This window comes from Molossus molossus, unplaced genomic scaffold (genome assembly GCF_014108415.1).
Source record: "Molossus molossus isolate mMolMol1 unplaced genomic scaffold, mMolMol1.p scaffold_m16_p_13, whole genome shotgun sequence".
In the NCBI taxonomy this organism is placed as follows: Eukaryota; Metazoa; Chordata; class Mammalia; order Chiroptera; family Molossidae; genus Molossus; species Molossus molossus.
This window is the reverse complement of record NW_023425348.1, coordinates 88,135,693-88,157,277: the sequence shown is the minus strand read 5'-3', so window position 1 is coordinate 88,157,277 and position 21,585 is coordinate 88,135,693. Positions and strand designations below refer to the sequence as shown.

Here is a 21,585-nt window from a genome sequence, read left to right as displayed (position 1 = left end):
GGGTACATACGGCTCTGCAGACCATTTCCAGGGGTACTCTGAAGATTGAGGCCCATTGTTCAGGGCTGCTTCTCTCATTTTTTTTTCAATGTATTTTTATTTTTAAATCTTTATTGTTGAATGTATTACAGATATTCCTCATTTTTCCCCCATTGATCCCCTCCTCCCCACTCCTGCCCCCCTCCCGTCTTTTCCCACACTATTGTCTGTGTCTATTGGTTATGCATATAAATTCTTCAGTTTATTTCTTCTCACCCCCCAACCCCTTTCCCTTTGAGGTTTGTCAGTCTAGCAATGAATTTGTACTTCTTAATCCCTTCACCTTTTTCACCCATTCCTCCAACCCCCCTCCCATCTGGCAACCAACAAAATGTTCTCTGTAACTATGAGAATGTTTCTGTTCTGCCTGTTCATTTTGTTTGTAGATTCCATTGCCGATAGATATGTATTCATTGCCATTTTGTTTGTTCATATATTTTATCTTCTTCTTCAAAAAGACCCTTCATCATTTCATATAATAACAGTTTGGTGGTGATGAACTTCTTTAACTTTTTCTTGTCTGGGAAACTCTTTATATGGCCATTAATTCTAAATGACAGCTTTGCAGGATAGAGTAATCTTGGTTGTAGGTTCTTGCTTTTCATCACTAAATATTTCTTGCCACTCCCTTCTGGCCTGCAAAGTTTCTTTTGAGAAATCAGCTGACAACCTTATGGGAACTCCCTTGTAGGTAACTAGCTGCCTTTCTCTTGCTGCTTTTAAGATTCTCTCTTTGTCTTGAACCTTTTGCATTTTGATGATGATGTGTCTTGGTGTGGGACTCTCTGTGCTTCCTGGACTTGTATGTCTATTTCTTTCACCAAGTTAGGAAAGTTTTCTGCCATTATTGTTTCAAACAGGTTTTCGATTTCTTGTTCTCTCTCTTCTCCTTCTGGCACCCCCAAGATGTGAATGTTGGCTCGCTTGAAGTTGTCCCGGAGGCTCCTTACACTATCTCATTTTTTTGGATTCTTTTTTCTTTTTGCTGTTCTGATTGGGCATTTTTTGCTTCCTTATATTCCAAATCAATGGTTTGCTTCTTGGATTTACGTACTCTACTATTGAATCTGTGTAAATTATTCTTTATTTCAATTAATGCCTCCTTCATTTCTGACTGTGCATCCATCATTTCTGACTGGTCCTTTTTTATGCTCTTGAGGCCCTCTCTTGGTTCACTGAGCATCCTTATAAGCAGTATTTTGAACTCAGCATCTGTTAGGTTGCTTATCTCCATTTCGCTTAGTTCTTTTCTTGGGGTTTTGTTCTGTTCTTTCATTTGGGACCTGTTTCTTTGTCTCCTCATTTTGGCTGCCTCTCTGTTTGTTTCTGTGTATTACTTAATGAGAGGTATGGGGCTATCTGAGACCAGATGTGGCTTGTTTGAAAACATTTAGAAAAACCTGAAGCAGAATCCAAGACAGGCCAATCCTATGGTTAAGCAACTGGCAACAGCTTGGGTGGGCCTGAAAGTTGGGTGGGGCAGGGCCTCAGGGAACCACCAGGGCGGAGCTACCAGTGTGAGCCAGGTTGCTGGAGTCCCAGATATGGCAACTGTCTGCCGCCCCAGGGAAGGGCTCAGCAAAGGAACAAAGGACTCTGACAGCACGTTTGTCTTAGAGAAAGCCCCCTCTCCAGCCCTCGCTCCAGTGCCAAACAGCTCAGTTCTTCCCTGTATGACTCTGGTGCCCCTCGAGCTGCCTCCCCTCCGAGCTTAGAGGGAGAGAGTCCGATAAGTCTGTGCGCGGGCCCTTTAGGGAGCTGCCTGGGGCTCCAGCCGCCTGAGCGTCCCTGAGACTCAGTTCCCGCTGGTTTTTCCAGCCAGAAGTGATGGGGATTCTCTTCCTGGCACTGGAACCCTGAGAGGGGCGCCTGGGGTGGGACAGGGACCCCTCAGTCCTCAGGGAGGACCTTCACAGCCGCGGGAGCCTCCTGATTTTTATCTGCCACACGTGGGTGTGGGCCCAGCCCGTCCCCTCCACCCTCCTACCAGTCTCGATGTGGCTGCTGCTTTAATTCCGTAGTTGTAGGACTTTCATTCAGCTTGATTTCAGGGGGTTTTGAATGCTGGTTGTTCTGTAGTTTAGTTGTAACTTTGATGTGGTTGTGGGAGGACGCGATACTGTGTTTACCTACCCGCCATCCTGACCGGAAGTCCTTAGTTATCTGCTTCTCTCATTTTTTGAGGCCAGGGTAAGGGCCTGGGAGGAAGAAGGTGCTCCAGAGAAGCGACAACAGGGAAATGACCCTGCCACATCTCCAAGCCAGGATGACCTAACACCAAACACATGTATTGAACCCACTGTTTAGAAACTCCTGCAGGGAGGAGCTAAAGGTATAAATGAGTCCTGGGGTAAAGTCCAGCCCCAGACCTCCTATGTTTTTTTTTAATGTTTTTATTTATTTATTTAATTTTTTCTTTTATTAATTTTAGAGAGAGAGGAAGTAAAAGGAAGTGAGAGATAGAAACATCGATGAGAGAGAACATTGATTGGCCTCCTCCTGCATGCCCCCAACTGGGGATCGGGCCCACAACCTGGGCACGTGTCCTGACTGAGAATCGAACCGGTGACCTCTTGGTGCATGGGTCGACGCTCAACCACTGAGCCACACTGGCCAGACCAGACCTCCTATGTGGCTCCAGGTCTTTGGATTTCAGTCACCTTATCTGTAAAATGGTGGGTTCCACATACCTGTCTATAAGGTGTGTAACAGTGTACACAAGAACAAGAAGACTGCAAAGGAAATCCCATGAGTTCATCCTCCATGAGTTCATCCTCCATGAGTGCCTCCCTCCCCACCTCCTGTGTTATTAGAATGGGGTAAAGTGAAAAAAACCTCTTTTTAGTTCTCCCTAATACAAGTGTGATCTTGAGAGCCTTTCTCTCTTTTATTTAAGCAGTTTTCCTCAAAAGTTATTTTGTAAAAATATATTACTTGACATTAACCTAGAGAATGATGATAATTTTTTTAAAATAATTTTTTATTGAGTTTTAGAGAAAGAGTAAGGGAGAGGGAGAGAAACACCCATCAGCTGCCTCCTGCACGCCCTCTACTGGGGATCGAGCCTACAACCCAGGTATGTGTCCTGACCAGAAATCAAACCCGAAATATTTTGGTGCCCAGGGCAACACCCAACCAACTGAGCCATACAGGCCAGAACTATAGATTTTCTTTGTTTTATAATCCTCACATGAGGATATTTTTCTATTTATCTTCAGATAGAGTAAGGGGGGAGGGAGAGAGAGAGAAACATTGATATGAGAGAGACACATCAACTAGATGCCTCTTGCACAAACCCAAACAAGGCCGGGGACAAACCACAAGCAAGGTATGTGCCCTTGGCTGGAATCAAACCCAAGACTCATTGGTCCACAGACCAACGCTCTACCACTGAGCCAAACTAGCCAGGGTTAGATTATTTTTCTTTCCCCCCCTTTTTTTATCCTCATTTGAGGACATTTTTGCCTTTGTCCTCAGACAGAGTGGGAGGGAGAGAGGGAGGAAGAGAGAGAGAAACACTGATGTGAGAGGGACACATCGAGTGGTTGCCACCCTCACGACCCCAACCGGGGCCAGGGACAAACTGCTACCAAGGTACGTTCCCTTAGCGGGAACCTGGGACTCTCTGGTCCGCAGGCTGACATTCTAACCACTGAGCCAAATTCCCAGGGCTAGATGATGTTTTTTAAAACAAAGACTGTTTCAGCTAACTTTATTAGTGCCTACTATATGCCAAGCATTGTGCTCACTTCCAGAAATTACCTAATTTCACAGAAACACAGGCAAGGAAATGGCTTTGACTTCTAGTGGCCTGAGAGGCTGCCAATCCAGGGAAGCCTGCGGTAGGTGCTGAGCACAACTGCTATTCCTCCTACATCTGTTAACATTGTAAAGGATCCAGTGCTTTGACTGTTATGTCCCTTGTCAAAACAGATCAAAATGTAAACTCACATCTCAGGTTATTCCAAAGGCCTTTGGCAATTATGTTACTTAAATATGGTCTGATTGGAATTGGCATTAGGGTCTTAAGCTGATTTCTATGTTCCCTTAGTAAACTCAGCCACAACAATTAGGGGTATTCACAAGCCCCAACCTGGAATTAAGTATGTGATTCATTTCTTGGATAAGGCAATTTAGGATCAACCAAGCCCTAGAGGCGAAGGAATCGTCCAGTTGCACCACCCCCTCAGGCCAGAAAGTGGTGTTTGCAGTCTGTATGACCATTGTGTAGGAGGACAGGCACATTCGCCTAGGGGCCTCTGTGCTTGCTAACCTGTATGTTTTTCAGGTTGAAAGCATCAATTAGTTCAACAAATTTATTGATTCTGCACAGAACCCCAAACTAGGGTACTTTGACTATGTATCAAGTAGAACTAAACAGAATCCATAGTCCCTGACCCTGATTACAATCAATTTAGGTTGGCAGCCAAAGTACATGCCACAGGCATAAGAACAGTTGTAAAGCAAAGAAACATGAATACAAATTCATGTCACACAAACTGCTTAAATGTTGCATAATGGAAAGAGTAGTAATTTGCCTCTGTCTGACCTATAATCAGTGACTTGTTTGTCGGTCTTCCTCAGTGGACTTAAGCTAAGCATGATCCATGTGGTATTGGATTTTGTATTTGCAGCTCCTCTCAAAATCGGACAAAGAGCAGACACTCCACAAACATTGAATGAAACATGTAGGTGGGGTTAATCAAATAATCATTCTCCAAGTGGCATGTTTTCCTAAAAATGCATTGTTGTCTGATTATAAAAGTAGTACATACTCATTTTATAAAGTTCAGAAACTATTAAAGAAAGTATAAATCACTTTGCTCTATTCATCCAGAAATAATCACTATTAGTATTTCCTTCCAGTCTTTCTCTATAGAGTGATTGTCTCCTCTTCAGCCATTAAAATGTTATCACATTATTTTTAATGTCTGCACAATATTCCATTGATGCGCAGATTGTTGCCATCTTTTTTGTTATAAATACTGCTTCAATGAATATTTTGTTTTAAAATATTTTTTCCAAAAGGATCTCCTCAGATTATATCCCTAAACATAAATTATTGGGAACATTTTTAAGCTTCTAAATAATGTGACCAAACAATTTTTCCAGTGTGCTGACGTGTTTATAGTTCCATAATTGATGATTGTGTGCCTTCTAGCTGAACCTATTTTGTAAGGGATTTAATTAACAGGATAGAGATTAAAATAATCTTAATAAGTTGGAATACCCCCTGCCCAAGAAATGTCCAAGAAATGTCAGGTTCCCAAACACTGGACCAAGAAATGTCAGGTCCCCAGGCACTGGACCAAGAAATGTCAGGTCCTAACTGCATATTTTTGCTTCTGTACGTGCTTGCTTGCTATCCCCCAGTGCGTACCGGAATGTGGTTTTAAGCTTTAAAAGTTGTGTATGTAAGGAGGTCGGGGCTGATCTCCGAAGACTGTCACAGTGGTGTTCGGAATCAGACACCGGCTGGCTAAAAAATGGCTCTTATTTCTACTTCAATTCTCTAGTGGTCTTTCTTCGACTCTGTTGCCCCACAACATTTGGAGGCCCCAGGGAGATTCTCCCTTTCTTGGGAATCTCTAGACCACTAGACCGGCCGAGGAGGCTTGGGGCTGAGTATTTCTCTGCCCCAGGTGCTTGAACGGGCTCCTTGACTTCCCGGACGGTCTTCACAAATTTGTCTACAAACGGAGTTAGGAGCCATCTGGATTGAATCTTACTGGTGAGTACAAACCTTCAGTTTGTTCTGTTTGGCGCCGTTCGGTGTTTGGAGGAAGGCTGGATGCAGCATTACTTCGCCAGCCTGGTCCTAGGATGAGACGTCACCCTAGATCTGGGTTTGACTCAGTCAGGCCTGAGTTCTGTTCATACCGGTATCTGTATCTGTTTTATTGTTTGTGTCTTAGTCCTTGTTGGTTTCTGCTGGTGTCTGTCCATTGTTCTGCTTGTTATGGGTCAGTCTTCACCAATGCCTGTAACTCCTTTACAATGCATACTCAATAACTTCCAAGATTTTAAGAAACGAGCTGCTGGGTACGGGGCCACAGCAAAACCCTTTGACTTACAGAAATTCTGTCAACTCAACTGGCCCACCTTTGGGGTTGATTGGCCACCCAAAGGAAGCTTCAATTTGCAATTGGCTTTTAAGGTTCAACGGAAAATATATGGCAATCCTGGCCACCCAGATCAGGCCTCCTATATAGATGTCTGGATTGATATTGCCAATGATAAACCTATAAGAACGAGATGGTGCTGAGTAACCAGGAAGTGCAGGTTTATTGAGGGAAATACCAGCCGGGCTGCCTCCAAGTAGAGCGCAGCAGCCGGTCCGTACAGACTAAGGGTTTTTGAACTTAGGGCTGGGGTGGGTGGTTGCCCCGCCCAGGAGTCGCGGTCGTCCTTGATTGGTCGGGGCTGGGGTCTTTCCGAGTTGTTCTTCTAGTCGAGTGGCTGTTTAGGTTTGGGTGGGGGATTCAGGATACTGTTCCGCCTGGCCGGAGCGATAAGCTTTGGTTTCCTGGAATAAGGGGCTTGGGGCGAGGTTAAACAATAAGAGGCTGGGGGTAGTAATATGGAAGTTAAAGTTACCATTTCCTGACTCTTAGTTAATGTAAGTTGGAAGGTTAAAAAAAGTTTGGGTTGATCGAAATTTTGGGTTGACCCCTAGGAATGGCCTCTCAGGCAAGAGTGTTCTTCTGTAGCTACTTCCTGCTGTTCTCCCTATGGGTTCTCCTCCTGGGGGGTCACCCTGGGGTAGAGGGGTATTAGTTTGGAGTAGTAGTTGGTGGTGGGCTACCCTGGCGAGTTCGGTAACCCGTGTTTGCGAAAATTTTAGGAAACAGGGAAGCAGCAAGAGGAGGAGGCAGATAATTATCAATGGGCTGATGAGCGGGGCAATTATGTTAAAAAATGGATTAGACCACCATTGGCTTAGAGGTGAGGGTTCCTCGTGTCTGCGTTACGGAGCCTCTCCTGTAATTTTCGGAGGGTTAATATTTTCCTGTACTATACCTGATCCGTTGATACAGTAGCAGCATTTTTCTTGGAGGAAAAGTCAGGTACCTCCTTTCTCAGCGGTGAGAAGGTCCAGGGCCCATCAGTTTTGGAGGGCGACCTCTGCTTGGGAAGTAAGTTGTCACTGTAGGGAGGCTAGGGAGGCAGCCGAGTTTTCGAAATCTCTTTCTAGATCCGCCTGAATTTGTTCAGTTATCTTAAGGCTGTAGCCGAGTCCAGCTCCCCCAATTCCTAGGGTGGCTATTGAGGAGAAAGAGAGGCCTACAAGAAAAGGGAGAAAAATGGCCCGCTTCTGGCGGGGGGTTTGGAGGTTTTCGGCTCCCTCATCCTCAGTGTAATAGAGAAGCTGCGGGGCGAGGATTCCCGGGATACACGGGCCGGGAGAGGTGGCGTCGATGTGGTTGGTTAGAGTGTGGTTACACTAAAAGAAAGTTCCCCGAGGACTTGTAAAGTCAGAGGTAATTTGATGAGTTTGATTGCATGTCAGGTGGGAGATGTCCTTAGAGTAGCATAGATTGTAGGTGTTATTTGGGGTGTATAAGGGCACGTGTCTAGGGAGAATGAGGAGGCAGGCGGGTTTTAGAAGTGTTTCAGGGATATGAGAGTGGGACTGCGGCCATCGGTGGTTGGTCTAGGAAGGCACAGAGGAAGCACTGTGAGGGCTCGACTTCTTGGGTTAGGTTCAGAATTAGGACTCCTTTTCTTATTAAATCTAGCCATGCAACGGGGGTCTGTTTGCTGGAAAGGTGTTTAGTTAAGGAAGTTTCTTAGGCTAACATTTTGTGGGTGAGATCTTCCAGTTTTTGGACCGTTGTCCTTTGCTGCACCCACTTCCGGCTGATGGACATATAGTATTTAGAGAATCCTCTTGTAAGTGTTCCATTTAGGCCTTTTTGCCATTTAGCATCCCAGGGATCTCCGATGCTGAGGACCCAGGGGGCGGTGGAGGTAGCGTATTCACGGTGAGTTATTTCGGTATCTGTTTCAGTAAATATAATTGTGTCTCCCCAGTAAAAAGATGACGTTGTGCAAGGGGCAGAGGTGGTGAGGTGTGGCAAGAAAGTCCTTGAGATTGTTGTAGGAGCACGGAGCCTCATCCCTGTATAGCTTTGAAGGTGGGATTGGTTTGCGATGAGTTTACGAGCCATCGGACAACCTGTCAAGGGGCAGTCTGTGGAAGCAATTATTCGGGAGGGAGGCCAGGTGGAGGAGACACTGAGAAAGAATCTCCAAACGTGTGGCTCAGGTCCAGAGCTGGAGGAAGAAAGCGGTGTGAGTAGGGTAAGAGAGAGAAGAAGGAAAGACATCCTCTAGGTGAGAAGAAAAAGAAGAAAAAAAGAATAAAAGTCCGTTTCAAAGGGCTCGAATTCCTGAAAGGCTCCTTGCCAGGTGAGCTCCTGGATCCAGGTGAGGAGTTCTTCTGCTTCCGGACTGCGGGGTCTGGACCAGGCGATGTCTTCCAAAATCCGAGCGAGGAAATAAAAAATCTTGTGAGGCAGAGGCTGTGCATTGCTAGTTGAGTGTTGGTTATAGTGTGAGCTGTGAGTATGTTGTCTTGAGCGAGTCTCATAAGATAGTCTGGTTGTGTTCTTCTGCAATCGGTGGACATGAGGAAATTTTGAGGGACGGGACCTGTGGGTGTGGAGAAATAATTTTTAGGACTCTGTGGAGTGCATGGTTGGATGTGTGAGAGATGTGTCCAGTGAGAGTCCCTTCAGTTCTGACCGCCGTGGGAGTGGAGAGGACTGTGTGGGGGCCGGTCCAGATCGGCTGCAGAGGGTTTTTCCCGGGTTTGTTTATACACCTGATCTCCTGGCAGGAGGGTGGGGTGAACCTTGGTGGTAGGAAAAGGTTGAGGAAGGAGTTTATTTACCTGAGTGTAAATTGGACCTCATATAAGCCAATGCTGGGTAGTCTCCGATGGCAGGGTCGGGGTTAGTTAGAGGACTGGAGTCTAGGACAAAGGGCCTTCCGTACATTATTTCAGAGGGCTTAGGTTGAGGGGCCTCCTTGGCATGGCACGAATTCTCATCAGAGCTGGGCGGGGGGGAGCTGAGGCCAGGGAAGGTGGGGCTCAAGAATGGGTTTGGTGAGGTGGTGTTTGAGAATTTGATTAGCCCGCTCTGCTTTGCCCGAGGACTGGGGACGCTAAGGTATGTGTAGCTGCCACTGAAGTCCTAGATGAGTTGAGTGATGGGTGATGTGAGGGATGATGTGCCCGGAGAGGACCGTGGCAACCTGGCTCGCGTCCTCACGTTTAGTGGGAAATGCCTCAATCCAGCCGGAGAAGGTGTCGACCAGAGTGAGAATGTATCTGAATTCCTCGTATTTGGGCCGGTGGGTAAAGTCTATTTGCCAATTTTGTGCTGGCAGTTGTCCCCGGGTTTGGTGGGCAGGAATGACTTGGAATGAATTCCTCCTTGAGGGGTGCAAGGGGTACAGGTCTGGCAGGAGGAGGGTATTTTCTTGAGGATTGTTGGGAGGTTGTTTCCCGTCAGGAAGGTGGAGATGTAAAGGAGTAGGGGTTGGTATCCGGTGTGGAGAGAATTAGGTATGGGTTGTAGGAGATCCTCTGCCTGAGACTGTGGGAGTCGGAGTTTGTTTTCCTGTATATACCAACCATCCTTCCGAGGCAAGGAAGAGTAGGCGGCCTTTTCGGTGGTGGAGTGTGATGGCGAATGAGAGGTCAGGAAATAAATGTGGGATCCTGGGGACTGAGTGGCTATTTTCTTCACCACTTTGTCTATGTTGTTTCCCGTGGATATGGGGGAGGTGTTTTTTCTGGTGTCCTTGACAATGGATGATGGCTATTCAGTTCGGCAATAGAGCTGCCTGAAGTAGGTTTTGTATGTGAGAATGGTTTTGGAGGGGGCCTCCTTTGGTTTTGAGAAAGCCCCGCCAAATAGCCACAGCCGAATGTAGGATGTGGTAGCAGTATTTTGAGTCGGTGTATATGTTGGCTGTTTTGCCTGAAGACAGAGTTAGTGCCCTTGTGAGGGCAATTAACTCGGCCTGCTGGGAGGTCGTCCCCGCGGTAATGATTGAGCCTCAAGAATAGAGTGTTGCCCAGTGATGATGGCATAACCTGCTCGGGTAGATCCTTGTGATGTCTTAAGGGAACTTCCATCTATAAATAGGGTGAGGTCCAGAGCAGGGAGGGGGGTAGAGGTGAGGTGGGGAAAGGGGTTGGAAAAATGAGTGAGCGTTTCGATGCAGCAATAGTGGGGGGTGAGGAGAAAGTCGGTAGGAGCATGGCAGGATTTAGGCTGGAGCATGGCTGAAAGGTAAATTCAGGGTTTTCAATGAAAATGATGGGGATTTGTTGTAAACGGGAGGGTGATAAGTGGCTTAGGGCCTTGTGAGATAGTAGGTCTTGAAGGTTATGTGGGGCTCTAATGAGGACCCTCTGACCAAAGGTACGTTTTTTGCTCTCAAGGGCCAGGAGGGCCATGGCCACTAAGGCCCTGAGGCAGGGTGCCCACCCCTTGCATGTTGGATCCAGTTGCTTTGAGAGGTAGGCTACCGGCGCAAAGGATGGTCCCTTTTGTTGTCCAAAAACCCCAAGGGCGAGTCCTTGCTGTTCAGTAACATAAAGTAAGAAATCTGAGTTTAAGTCTGGGAGATGTAGGGCCGGTGCCCGAAGGAGGGCCTGTTTAAGTTCAGTAAAATGTGTTTGTACAGGGAGTCTGGGGTCTAGTGGTTCCGAGAGCTCTCGTCTGGTTGCTTCATGTAGGGGCTGTGCTAGGAGGCTGTAGTTAGGGATCCATGACCAGAGGAAGCCCGCGATTCCCAGGAAAGAAAGGAGCTCCTCTTCGGTTGAGGGAGTCGGTATAGAGGCAAAGACATGTTTTCTATCGGTGGTGATAGCTCTCTTTCCTGGGGTCAGTTGTACTCCTAGGTAAGTGACTTGGGGTAGAGAGAGCTGTACTTTGAAAGGAGATACCGGGTAGCCTAACCAGCCAAGGAGGTGGAGAAGCTGGATGTCATCTGACTGAGAGGCCTCCAAAGATGGACTGCAAAGGAGGAATCATCGACATGTTGAATGATGGTGCTGTGGGGGAGGTTGAGCTTGTTAAGATCTGCCTCACTGAAAAAGTGGGGGCTGTCCCGGAACCCCTGAGGCAGGACTGTCCGTGTTAGTTGCTGGGAGTGCAGGGTGTCCAGGTTGGTCCAAGTGAAAGCGAGAAGATTCTGGCAATCTGGATGTAGGGGGATGGTAAAAAAAAAGGCATCTTTGAGATCCAGGACAGTGAAGTGGGAGGTGTTAGCGGGAATGGTAGAGAGGATAGTATATGGGTTGGGTACTACCGGGGAAGACGGCCGAGTTAGTAGAGCGTAAGTTCTGTGTGAGTCAGTAGGTGCCGTTTAGTTTGACGACGGGGAGAGGGTTGTAGGAAGAGTTAGTAGGGATTAGGAGTCCTGAGGTTAAAAATTTGGAGATGAGGGGTTTTAGGTCCTGGAGATGTTTACAAGAAATGGAGTACTGGGGTACATTAGGAAAGAGAGAGATGTTTTTGAGATTGAGATGGGGGTATGGTGTGTCGCTATAGAAGGCTAACTAGTGTCCCAAACTTGGGGGTTAACAATAGAGGGGGGTATGGGAAAGGAAGTAGAGGAATCAGAAGATTTGGGGGTGTGGCTGTCGTCCAGCAAGCAGAACATTTTAACACTTTGAGATAGGGTTGTAGGTATCTTTGGAGGGAAGAGTTGGAGGGTAGTATGGGATTTGTTTAAGATGCCCCATCCCAAAAGGGGGGTCAGAAATTGAGGCATGACTAGAAATTGGTGTGTAAATGAGGTTCTGTCTAAGATACAAGTTATAGGAGGGGCAGGAGCGCTGACCCGAGACTCCCACTAGGAAGGTTTGAGAAGAGCTGAGAGGGCCATTAGATTCCGGGAGGGTGGAGAAGGTGGTCCCGGGTGTCTATGAGGAAGGAGGTTTCCTTACCTGCTCTGCGAAGGTTTGCCCTGGGCTCACTGTTGGTGATGTGTACTGGGGCCATCGTCCCGGGGCCTCCTCAGTCTTCTGCCGTCAGGCTCAGAAAGGCTGTTACTGACCTGGGTGGGGCGTAGTTGGGAAAGGTCGACCCAAATGCCCTTTGGCACTCGGGGCAATCAATTCCCTGGTGGCCTTCGTGGTGACTGTGCAGCAAGGCCCCGGTGGGGGCGGGGGTTTGAGCACTGTCTCGCCCAGTGGCCCATTTGTTTGCACTGGAAGCAGGGACCAGGAGGACTTGACTGGGGAGGTTGTCTCCTAGAGCCTCGGCCCTTCGGACCAGTGTTCCCTTGAAGGGCTCTTGCCAGCATAAGGTAGCTCTCCTGTTGTCTTTCCTGTTGCTCTTCCCTCTCCGTTTCCTCCCGGTTGTTAAAGACCTTAAAGGCAATGTGTAAGAGCTCTCTCTGAGGTGTCTCGGGTCCGTCCTCAAGTTTTTTGAGTTTGCGTCTAATGTCAGGGGCCGATTGGGAGATGAAATGGGAGTGGAGGAGGGTGGTCCCAGCTGGGGTGGTGGGGTCCAAACGAGTGTATCTAAGAAAGGAGAGTCGTTCTAGGAATTATCCCGGATTTTCTTGAAGCCTCTGAATGATTTCTTTGATTTTGTCATAATTGACGGCCTCATTGGCAAGTTTTTCTAAGGCCTGAAGAAGGCAGTCTATAAGACGGTCGTGTTCCCTATGATTAGCATGGCCAATCTGATAGTTCCAATTCGGGTTATTGGGGGGAACTGCTTCCCCCTCCCCCCAGAGGGAGGTTATTGTCCTGGGCATGTGCCTCATCTGCTACTTGTTGGGTGGTCACCCACAGAGAGGGAGAAAGTAAGGATGACAGAAAGATCCTGCTAGGTAAGATCATACGATTGAGTGAGGTATCGGAACTCCTTGATGTAGGTGTCGGGATCAGAGAAGGAGCCAAGGCGGCGTTCAATGTGGGATGTCAGAGCGGGAGAAGGGGATGGCTATGCACACTATCCCCTCAGCTCCCGCAGCCTCACAGAGTGGATACAGGCCGGGACGGGGAGGCTTACGTGGACAGAGAAAGGGGAAGGATGTGGGGGAAGGCTCATCTGGTGGAAGAGAAGAGGTATTCGGATAAGGCCGAGGCAGAGCAGTTGGTGCGGCAGAGAAGGGGGTGTTTCTGGAGCAGGAGGAGGAGGAGGAGGAGGAGGAGAAGGAGGAGTGGGGGCCTAGTGGTCTTGAGGGTCAAAAGAATCGGTCGAAAGCAGAGGGCTTGGGATCGGGCTAGAAGGACTTGGTATGTGGAGCAGGTGGAGCAAAGGAAAGGGTGTGAGCGGAGAGAGAAGAAAGCCTGCACGTAGGGAATGTCTGAGGCCTTGCCTGTCCGGTGGCAGAAATTATCCAAGTCTCTTAGAATACTGAAGTCAAAAGTGCCATTTTCTGGCCATTGAGAGTTATTGTCGAGTATATTGGGGCCAGGCCGTACTGCAGAAAGGGTCTCAAATCACAGAGGCCAGGGTTGTTTAGATTTTTCAGTAGACAGCCAACGGGGCTTGAGCGAGGCGGTTTAGATTGAGACGACCCCATTTTGTAGAGAGACAATGACAGGAGAGGGCGTCCCCGTCTCCAATCAAGGCCTCGGGAGGACGAGCCTGTAGGAAGGACAGATCAAGAAGGAGCGGTCACCCTGACCTGAATGTCCGAGTAGTGAGACCCAACTAGGTACCTAGATTTCGAGGCGAGAGCGAGACAAATGGGCCACTCGGTAGAAAGGGGTAAGTCAAAATCAAAACTGTGCGTAGGTGAAAAAATAAGGGAGAATAGAGAAGGAGAGAAAGAGTATGAGAGAGTGTGGGGGCCTAAAATTTGGAAGGTCCACTGGAGAGGGGAGGAAGAAATTCCCTACCTCCTGGTTCAGCAGGTAGGAGGGAGTCCAGGGTGGGTTGGAGCTGGCCAATCAACCCAAACCACAGTCCACCCAGAATCTGGGAGTTAGCCCGGGCAAGCTGCCGCAGCCCACTGCTTCCCAGGTAGTACCGGTGGTCTGTGCTGGGGATCTTCCAGGCTACCAAATTCCCATCCTGGGTTTTGGCACCATTATATAAGAACGGGACGGCCCTGGCTGGTTTGGCTCAGCGGTTAGAGCATTGGCCTGCAGTCTGGAGAGACCCGGGTTCGGTTCCCGCTAAGGGCACGTATCTCGGTTGCAGTTTGTCCCCGTGCGGGTGGCAACCACTCAATGTGTCCCTTTCACGTCGATGTTTCTCTTTCACTCTCTCTCTCTCTCTCCCCCTCCCTCCCACTCTATCTGATCAAAATATAGAAAAATGTCCATGGGTGAGGATAGAAAAAAAAAAAAAGAACGGGATGGTGCAGAGTAACCAGGAAGTGCAGGTTTATTGAGGGAAACACCTGCCGGGCTGCCTCCAAGTAGAGCGCAGCAGCCCGTTCGTACAGACGAAGGGTTTTTATTTTATTTTTATTTTTTTATCCTCACCTGAGGACATTTTTTGTTCAGATAGAGTGGGAGGGAGAGAGAGGAAGAGAGAGAGAGAGAAACATTGACATGAAAGGGACACATCAAGTGGTTGCCACCACACAACCCAACCAGGGCTGGGGACAAACTGCAACCAAGGTACATGCCCTTAGCATGTACCGAACCCAGGTCTCTCTGGACCGTAGGCTGATGCTCTAACCACTGAGCAAAACCGGCCAGGGCCAGACTATGGGTTTTTAAACTTAGGGCTGGGGTGGGTGGTTGCCCGGCCGAGGAGTCAAAGTCGTCTTTGATCGGTAGTTGTTCTTCTGGTGGAGCGGCTGTTTAGGTTTGGGTGGGGGATTCAGGACACTGTTCCACCTGGCCGGAGCAATAAGCTTTGGTTTCCTGGAATAAGGGGCATGGGGCGAGGTTAAACAATAAGAGGCTGGGGGTGGTAATATGGAAGTTAAACTTAACAAAACCTAAATATCTTAAGGATTGCCAGTGTTCTATGAAATCCAAAAGTACTGTTCTCTTGACAAGACTCAGCCTTGCCTGAAGGATGATAATTCCTCTACACCTAGGAGGAGTCTCTATCCTGTCCTTCGGGCTCCAGCTGAGGACCCTCTACTTACTGAGCCTCTCCCCTATACATCCTCCTTGAGGAACCTGTCTCTTCCCAGCCTAACCCTCTACTGCAGGAACTTCAAGCAGCCATACCTGCTGTTTGGGCTGAAACAAACCCCCCAGGGTTGGCCAGCCATCAGCCTCCAATAATAGTATAGCTAACCCCAGTGAGAATTCGCCAGTACCTGATTAATCTGAAGGCTCGAAATGGGATTGCAAAGCACATCAAGCATCTCCATGAAGCAGGAATCCTTGTCCCTTGCCACTCTGCTTGGAACACTTCTCTACTGCTGGTACAAAAGCCAGGGACGGATGACTTCTGACCAGTCCAGGACCTCCGGGAGGTAAATAAGCAGGTCGAGACCATACACCCAACTGTGCCAAACCCCTATACCCTCCTCAGCCTCCTGCCACCAACCCACACAGTCTACACTCTCCTTGACCTGAAGGATGCCTTCTTCTCCTTACCACTAGCCAAGGTAAGCCAACCTCTTTTTGCTTTTGAATGGACAGACCCCAAAGGGGATTCTCAGGGCAATTGACTTGGACCTGGCTTCCCCAGGGGTTTAAGAACCCCCCATGTTGTTTGATGAGGCCCTGAGTCAGGACAAGAGCACCCTGAGGTTGTTCTCCTTCAATATGTAGACGACCTCTTACTGGCTGCAAGAACGGTCTCAGACTGTTACGAAGTCACCAAGGACCTATTGAAAGAACTAGGTACTCTTGGATATAGAGTATCTACTAAAAAGGCCCAACTATGCACTGACAATGCTACCTACCTAGGATATGAACTAAGAGGGGGGAAACGATCCCTCTCTACAAGCTGGATAGAAGCTATTTTAAAGACTCCCCAGCCCTATAGCAAAAAGCAGGTCCACGAATTTTTTGAGGCTCTAGGATATTGCCGGTTTTGGATCCCTACGTTTGCTAAGGATTGCTAAGCCCCTCTATCCCTCTATACCAGCACGGGGTGGGGGGAAGACGGCCTAAATTGGACAGATATAGAGCAGAGGGCTTTTAAAAACCTGAAACAAGTCCTCACCAGTGCACCCGCGCTCACTCTGCCTGATGTCACTCAGCCCTTCCAACTATATGTCTCTGAGGGCCGAAGCATTGCCAAGGGAGTTCTTACCCAGGCCTTGGGCCCTTGGAAACACTCTGTTGCCTACCTCTCTAAACTAGGCCTCATGGAGGCAGCATGGCCAAATTGCTTGAGAGTGGTGGCAGCTACTGCTATCCTAACTAAAGAAGCATCAAAGCTAACCTTGGGGCAGGACTTGCAAATTGTAGTCCCTCCTGCAGTAGAGGCTCTCCTTTGGAGCCCACCAGAGTGTTGGCTGTCCCATGCCAGGATTGCCCAATACCAGCTACTGCTCTTGGACCCGCCGAGGATTCAGTTCCTGAAAACTTCTGCCCTTAAATCCTGCCACGCTACTCCCTGACAATGACCCAGGGGAACTCATCCATGACTGCCTGGAGGTCCTCAGCTCTTTGACCAATCTCAGAGCTGATCTAAGGGACACACCACGGCCTGATCCAGATGCCACACTATACACTGACGGGAGCAGCTTCATGGCAGCTGGAACACGGTATGCTGGAGTTGCAGTGGTCACCCACGATGAGGTACTTGGGGCCCAAGCCTTAGGCCATGGCACTTCTGCCCAGAGGGCTGAACTAATAGTCCTCACCCAAGCTTTACGGTGGGGAAAGAACAAAGCTATCAACATCTACACCCATAGCAGGTACGCCTTCGCCACTGCCCATGTCCACGGGGCACTATACCAGGAGAGAGGCCTTTTGACATCAGGGGGAAAGGACATTAAAAACAAACCTGAGATCTTAGCCCTGTTAGAGGCTATCTGGCTACCCCAGAGGGTAGCTATTATACATTGTAAGGGGCATCAGACTACCGATGATCACATAGCCCGGGGTAACGCATTTGCAGACCAAACTGCTAGAGAAGTGGTCCTAAAACCAGTGGGGCCTCTTCAAATTTTACCTGTATTACCCTCGAGGCTTCTCCCAAACGCCCTCAACTACTCTGAAGGTGAAATAAAATTAAATAATGTTTTAGGCGAGACACTGGACACCACCGAATGGTATATACTTCCCGACCACAGAATATTGCTGCCAGCGGTTCTGGGACGGGACCTCGTCCACAAGACACACCACAGTACCCACCCAGGGGGAACTAAACTAACTGAACTTCTCCGGAGGGACTGTTATATCCTAAGCTCCACAGCTATCCCAAACAGATTGCAGCCTGATGCCCTACCTGTGCACCAGTGAACCAAGCCCAGAAGGAAAAACTGACACCCGGGACACGGACCAGAGGACAAGGGCCTGAGGAACAATGGAAGTCTACTTCACAGAGGTGATCCTGGGAAAATTCAGATTCAAGTACCTTTTAGTTTTCATTGACACCTTTTCAGGATGGACTGAAGTCCTCCCCACCAAATCAGAGACAGCTCAGGCAGTTGCTAGAAAATTAGTTCCGGAAATAGTTTTCCGATTCGGCCTTCCCTTAGCAATGGGGTCCGACAATGGCCTGGTGTTTACTGCTCAAATTACCAAAACAGTAGCTAAAATCTTAAACATAACTTGGAAACTCCACTGTATATACAGACCTCAGGATAGGTAGGAAGGATGAACCAAACACTAAAAGAAACCTTCACTAAATTAAAACTAGAGCCAGGCGAAGAATGGGTGAGTCTCCTTCCCTTTGTCTTATTGAGGACTAGATGTTCTCCTTATATTCAGGATCCGTCTCCCTATGAAATAATGTATGGGAGACCTCCACTTCTCCTCCCCGAGATAGGGCAGGAAACATTAGCTGAGTTGAATAATCATTCTCTTAAGTCCTTACAGGCTCTGCAATGCATCCAACAGAGAAATCATCAGATAATAAAGGATTCTCTTTCTAAGCCTTCGCTTCCAGATAATTCAGACCCCCACGACATCCAACCAGGAGATTGGGTCTGGGTCAAGAAAATTCAACCTGCTTCTCTTGAACCCAGATGGACTGGACCATTGCCAGTGATCCTCGCCACCCCAACAGAAATGACAAGGAAACAATGGTTTGATTTCTTCTAAAAACCAGTGGAGAATGTGTTGACATGTTTATAGCTCCATAATTGATGATTGGTAAAATCACTGTGTGCCCTCTAGCTGAACCTGTTTTGTAAGGAATTTACTTAACAGGATAAAGATCCAAATAACCTTAGTAAATTGGAACATCCCCTGCCCAAGAAATGTCAGGTTCCCAGACACTGGACCAAGAAATGTCAGGTCCCCAGGCACTGGACCAAGAAATGTCAGGTTCCCAGATTAGCCAGGTTAGCCAACTGCCTAACTGCATATTTTCGTTACTGTACGTGCTTGCTTGCTCTGCCCAGTACAGACTGGAATGTGGTTTTAAGCTTTAAAAGATGTGTGTGTGTGTGTGTAAGGTCGGGGCTGATCTCCGAAGACTCTGTCACAGGGATGTTCGGAATCAGACACTGGCCGGCTAATAAACAGTTCTTATTTGGATTTCGGTTCTCTAGTGGTCTTTCTTTGAATCTGTCGCGCCACAACACAAGAAAGATCGATCAATTTACATTCCCACTGAGCTTCTATCCTACAATTCCTCCATTACAGGACTAAGGGTTTAAGCAAGGTCTTTTATTTTTAAAAAGATTAAGAAACTTTACAGAAAAATAAACTTAAGAAAGTTAAACTATGAAATGTTCTCATCATGGCAGACTCTTCTATTATTTAGTACTCATAGGTTTCTTACATAATTGTAATCCACTGCGTCCATGGTACTTTGGGTTCTTCTTTTTTTCACTGCAAAATATTTCCTACCTAACAATATAGTTCACATCCTGGTTATCTTCAATCCCTCTGTAATTCTTCAGTGTGCAAATATCTCCCAGTGAGCTTGATGATTTTGTTATTGCCAATACTTGGTCATCTCCAGTTTTTGCTATTAAGTTTGTTATGAACATCTTTGCAGTCTCCTGCCTCCACTTTCCCAAGATCAAAAAGTACAAATAATTTTATAGCTCATTACACATTGTTGGGTTGCCGGGCAAGGTACTTTGTGTTTTGTTGTCTTTTTAAGAAAAGTTGGTTGTACAGAGGGAGCAGCTGTATGGACCATCTTTCCTGAGCAAGGTACAGTGGCCTGGCGTCTTAACTGGAAGCCAGATCACCTGAGCTTCCCCATGGGAATTTGGAAAGTCCCTTCCCCATTCCGAACCTCAATTTTCTTATCTATAAAATGAGAGATATGGATCGAATGGATTAAGATCCTTTTCTTCCAGAAATCTAGCCATATTTCCCCCAGTATGTTCTACATCACCCTGACTCCTAGGGGCTCAGACTTTGTTCAGAGCATAGGATAAATCTCTGCTTCCTTTCCCTTGTCTGCAGAGTCCCATCACAGTGTAATCGGAGGAGAGACACAGCAGAGCCTCGGGGTTCAGAGCACAGGCTGGTTTTAATCAGCCTGCCACGTACCAGCTGTGTGACAAAATAACCTCTCTGTGGCTCATTTTCTCCACCTGTAAGTGAGGTTAACAACAGTTCCTACCTCATAGGGTTGCAATGCGAATTAAATGAGTTAATGTTTGCAAGACACTAAGAACGGTTGCCTGGCACTAGTAAGTACTTTACAAAATGTTTGTTGAATAAATAAAATGTAGCCTGTAAACTCGGGATCTCCTCATACGGAAACAGCTCCTTGGCTGGTGCCCCTTGCCTCTGGGTGCTCTTTACTGCTTCCTAAAGCCCAGAAGGCTGAGCCCCAAATCTCTAGGATTAAAGTCCTCCTACAGCCCAGCTGCCTCCAAGATGGAGTAGAGGCCTCACCTTGAAGACTCAGGCTCTTCACACAGGGCTTTCTAGAAGTCTCCGCCACTTCCTTTTATTTCAAGATCCCAGTGACTTTGAAACAGAACAAAAATAAAAAGCAACAAGTCTAGCAGGGTTACAAAAATTGAGGGGCATTTTTGATGTTATACCGAGCAAAGTAAAGCATTAACATTCGCCGCCGCCACCACCCAATAAACAATGATTATGCTGTTCACAAGATAATTGCCAAGGGTTCTCAGAGTGATACTTCAGGTCACACAACACAACAGGTGGAACAGCGTGCAGAGACAGGGGTTTATCAGATGCCACCGCGGGAGGGTCAGGGTCTGGACACTGGAGAGAGCGTTCACAGACTAAAGACGATGCCGGTGGGACAGCCTCAGCCTCGGGACAACCCTCCCCACCCACCTTACCACGCTCCCTAAACCGACCAGACAGACAACTTCCTCGCTGCCCCGACCCCGGCCTGCGGCGGAGCCCATTCCTGCCTAGAGCCCCAGGCCGCCCACTCACTTGGACCCCGCACCGAGGAGCCTCCACCCGAACCGTTATCCTGGCCGCGGCGCCTCCTAGGAGCGAAAACCGCGAGTCGGGAAGTGGGATCCAGCAGCGACCCCGGTACGGCGCCCGCGAAGGGATGCGCATCCGCACTGGCCCCAGGACAGCAACTCCCCGCCCTCACTGCGAGGCGGCCCTGCGCCGCGCGGCTCGACCAATGGGAGCGCACGCAGCGGGTCGGGCAGTCGGGGCTGCGGGAGCTGAAAACCCGGCGCGCGCTACCCGCGAGCCCCGAGCGCGTGCCTGATCGCTCCTGCCCAGGCTGCGCGCGAAATCGCCAGGCCCGATGGCCCCCGAGACCCCAGCCCAGGGGCCGGCACCGCGCTACTTCACCTGGGACGAGGTGGCACAGCGCTCTGGGCGCGACAAGGAGCGGTGGCTGGTGATCGAGCGGAAGGTGTACAACATCAGCGAGTTCACCCGCCGGCACCCCGGAGGCTCCCGGGTTATCAGCCATTACGCGGGGCAGGATGCTACGGTGAGCGCCGCCAGTTGTGGATACGGGAGGAGGCGGAGCCCGGCTGCAGCGGCTGGAGGCTCAGTGCGCGAGACAGGAAGTCTGGCGCCCAGGACCGTTCGCCAACTGATCGGGAGAAAGCCGGAGGCGCCCGAGCATGCCCGTTGTCCAGTGATTGGTGTGCTGTGGACACGGGATGCAAGCCCAGGAGAGGCTGTGAAAACGAGTCTGGGAGAGGGGATGGAGGCCGAGAACGTACACACACAAAGGGCCGCGCGGCCCTGCCTGCGTTCCACTTCTGTGGCCGCGAGCCTAAGATCTAAAGGCGTGGGCGGACCCCCAGCCGGGCTAGGAGGGAGGAGAGCGAGGATGCCGGGCGCCGGGTCCACGGCGCTGCTGCGGCCGAGGGACGGAGGGATCAGTGGCAAAGGGTGTCTGTCGTTGGTGCTTGGGGGGGAGGGGGAGCGCGGTCGCGTCTGGACTTGGCGTGCTGGGCTACACTCGCGAGCGGGAGCAGGAGAGGGAACCACTCTCAGATAAAGGGCTGAGGCAGGAAGCCACCTGGCGCCCGCTGTGTTGGGAACCCCAGCAC

At 48.9% G+C, this 21,585-nt stretch overlaps 1 protein-coding gene across 4 annotated transcripts in view; it reads left to right on the top strand.

Annotated features, from left to right (window-relative positions):
• Positions 1–21,585, top strand: part of FADS1 (fatty acid desaturase 1) — a 43,200-nt gene that overhangs the window by 8,740 nt on the left and 12,875 nt on the right. Inside the window, exon 2 of one of the 4 annotated variants that reach the window (XM_036257758.1) lies at positions 5,682–5,770. The exons of 2 other annotated variants lie outside the window; for them this stretch is intronic. Coding sequence is in view for 1 of the 2 variants with exons in the window: in XM_036257757.1 (XP_036113650.1) it covers positions 20,823–21,014 (192 nt within the window). In the remaining variant the exon portion in view is untranslated. Of the gene's footprint in view, positions 1–5,681; positions 5,771–20,757; positions 21,015–21,585 lie in introns of those variants that run through there. One more of the 4 variants, XM_036257757.1, reaches the window with a different exon arrangement.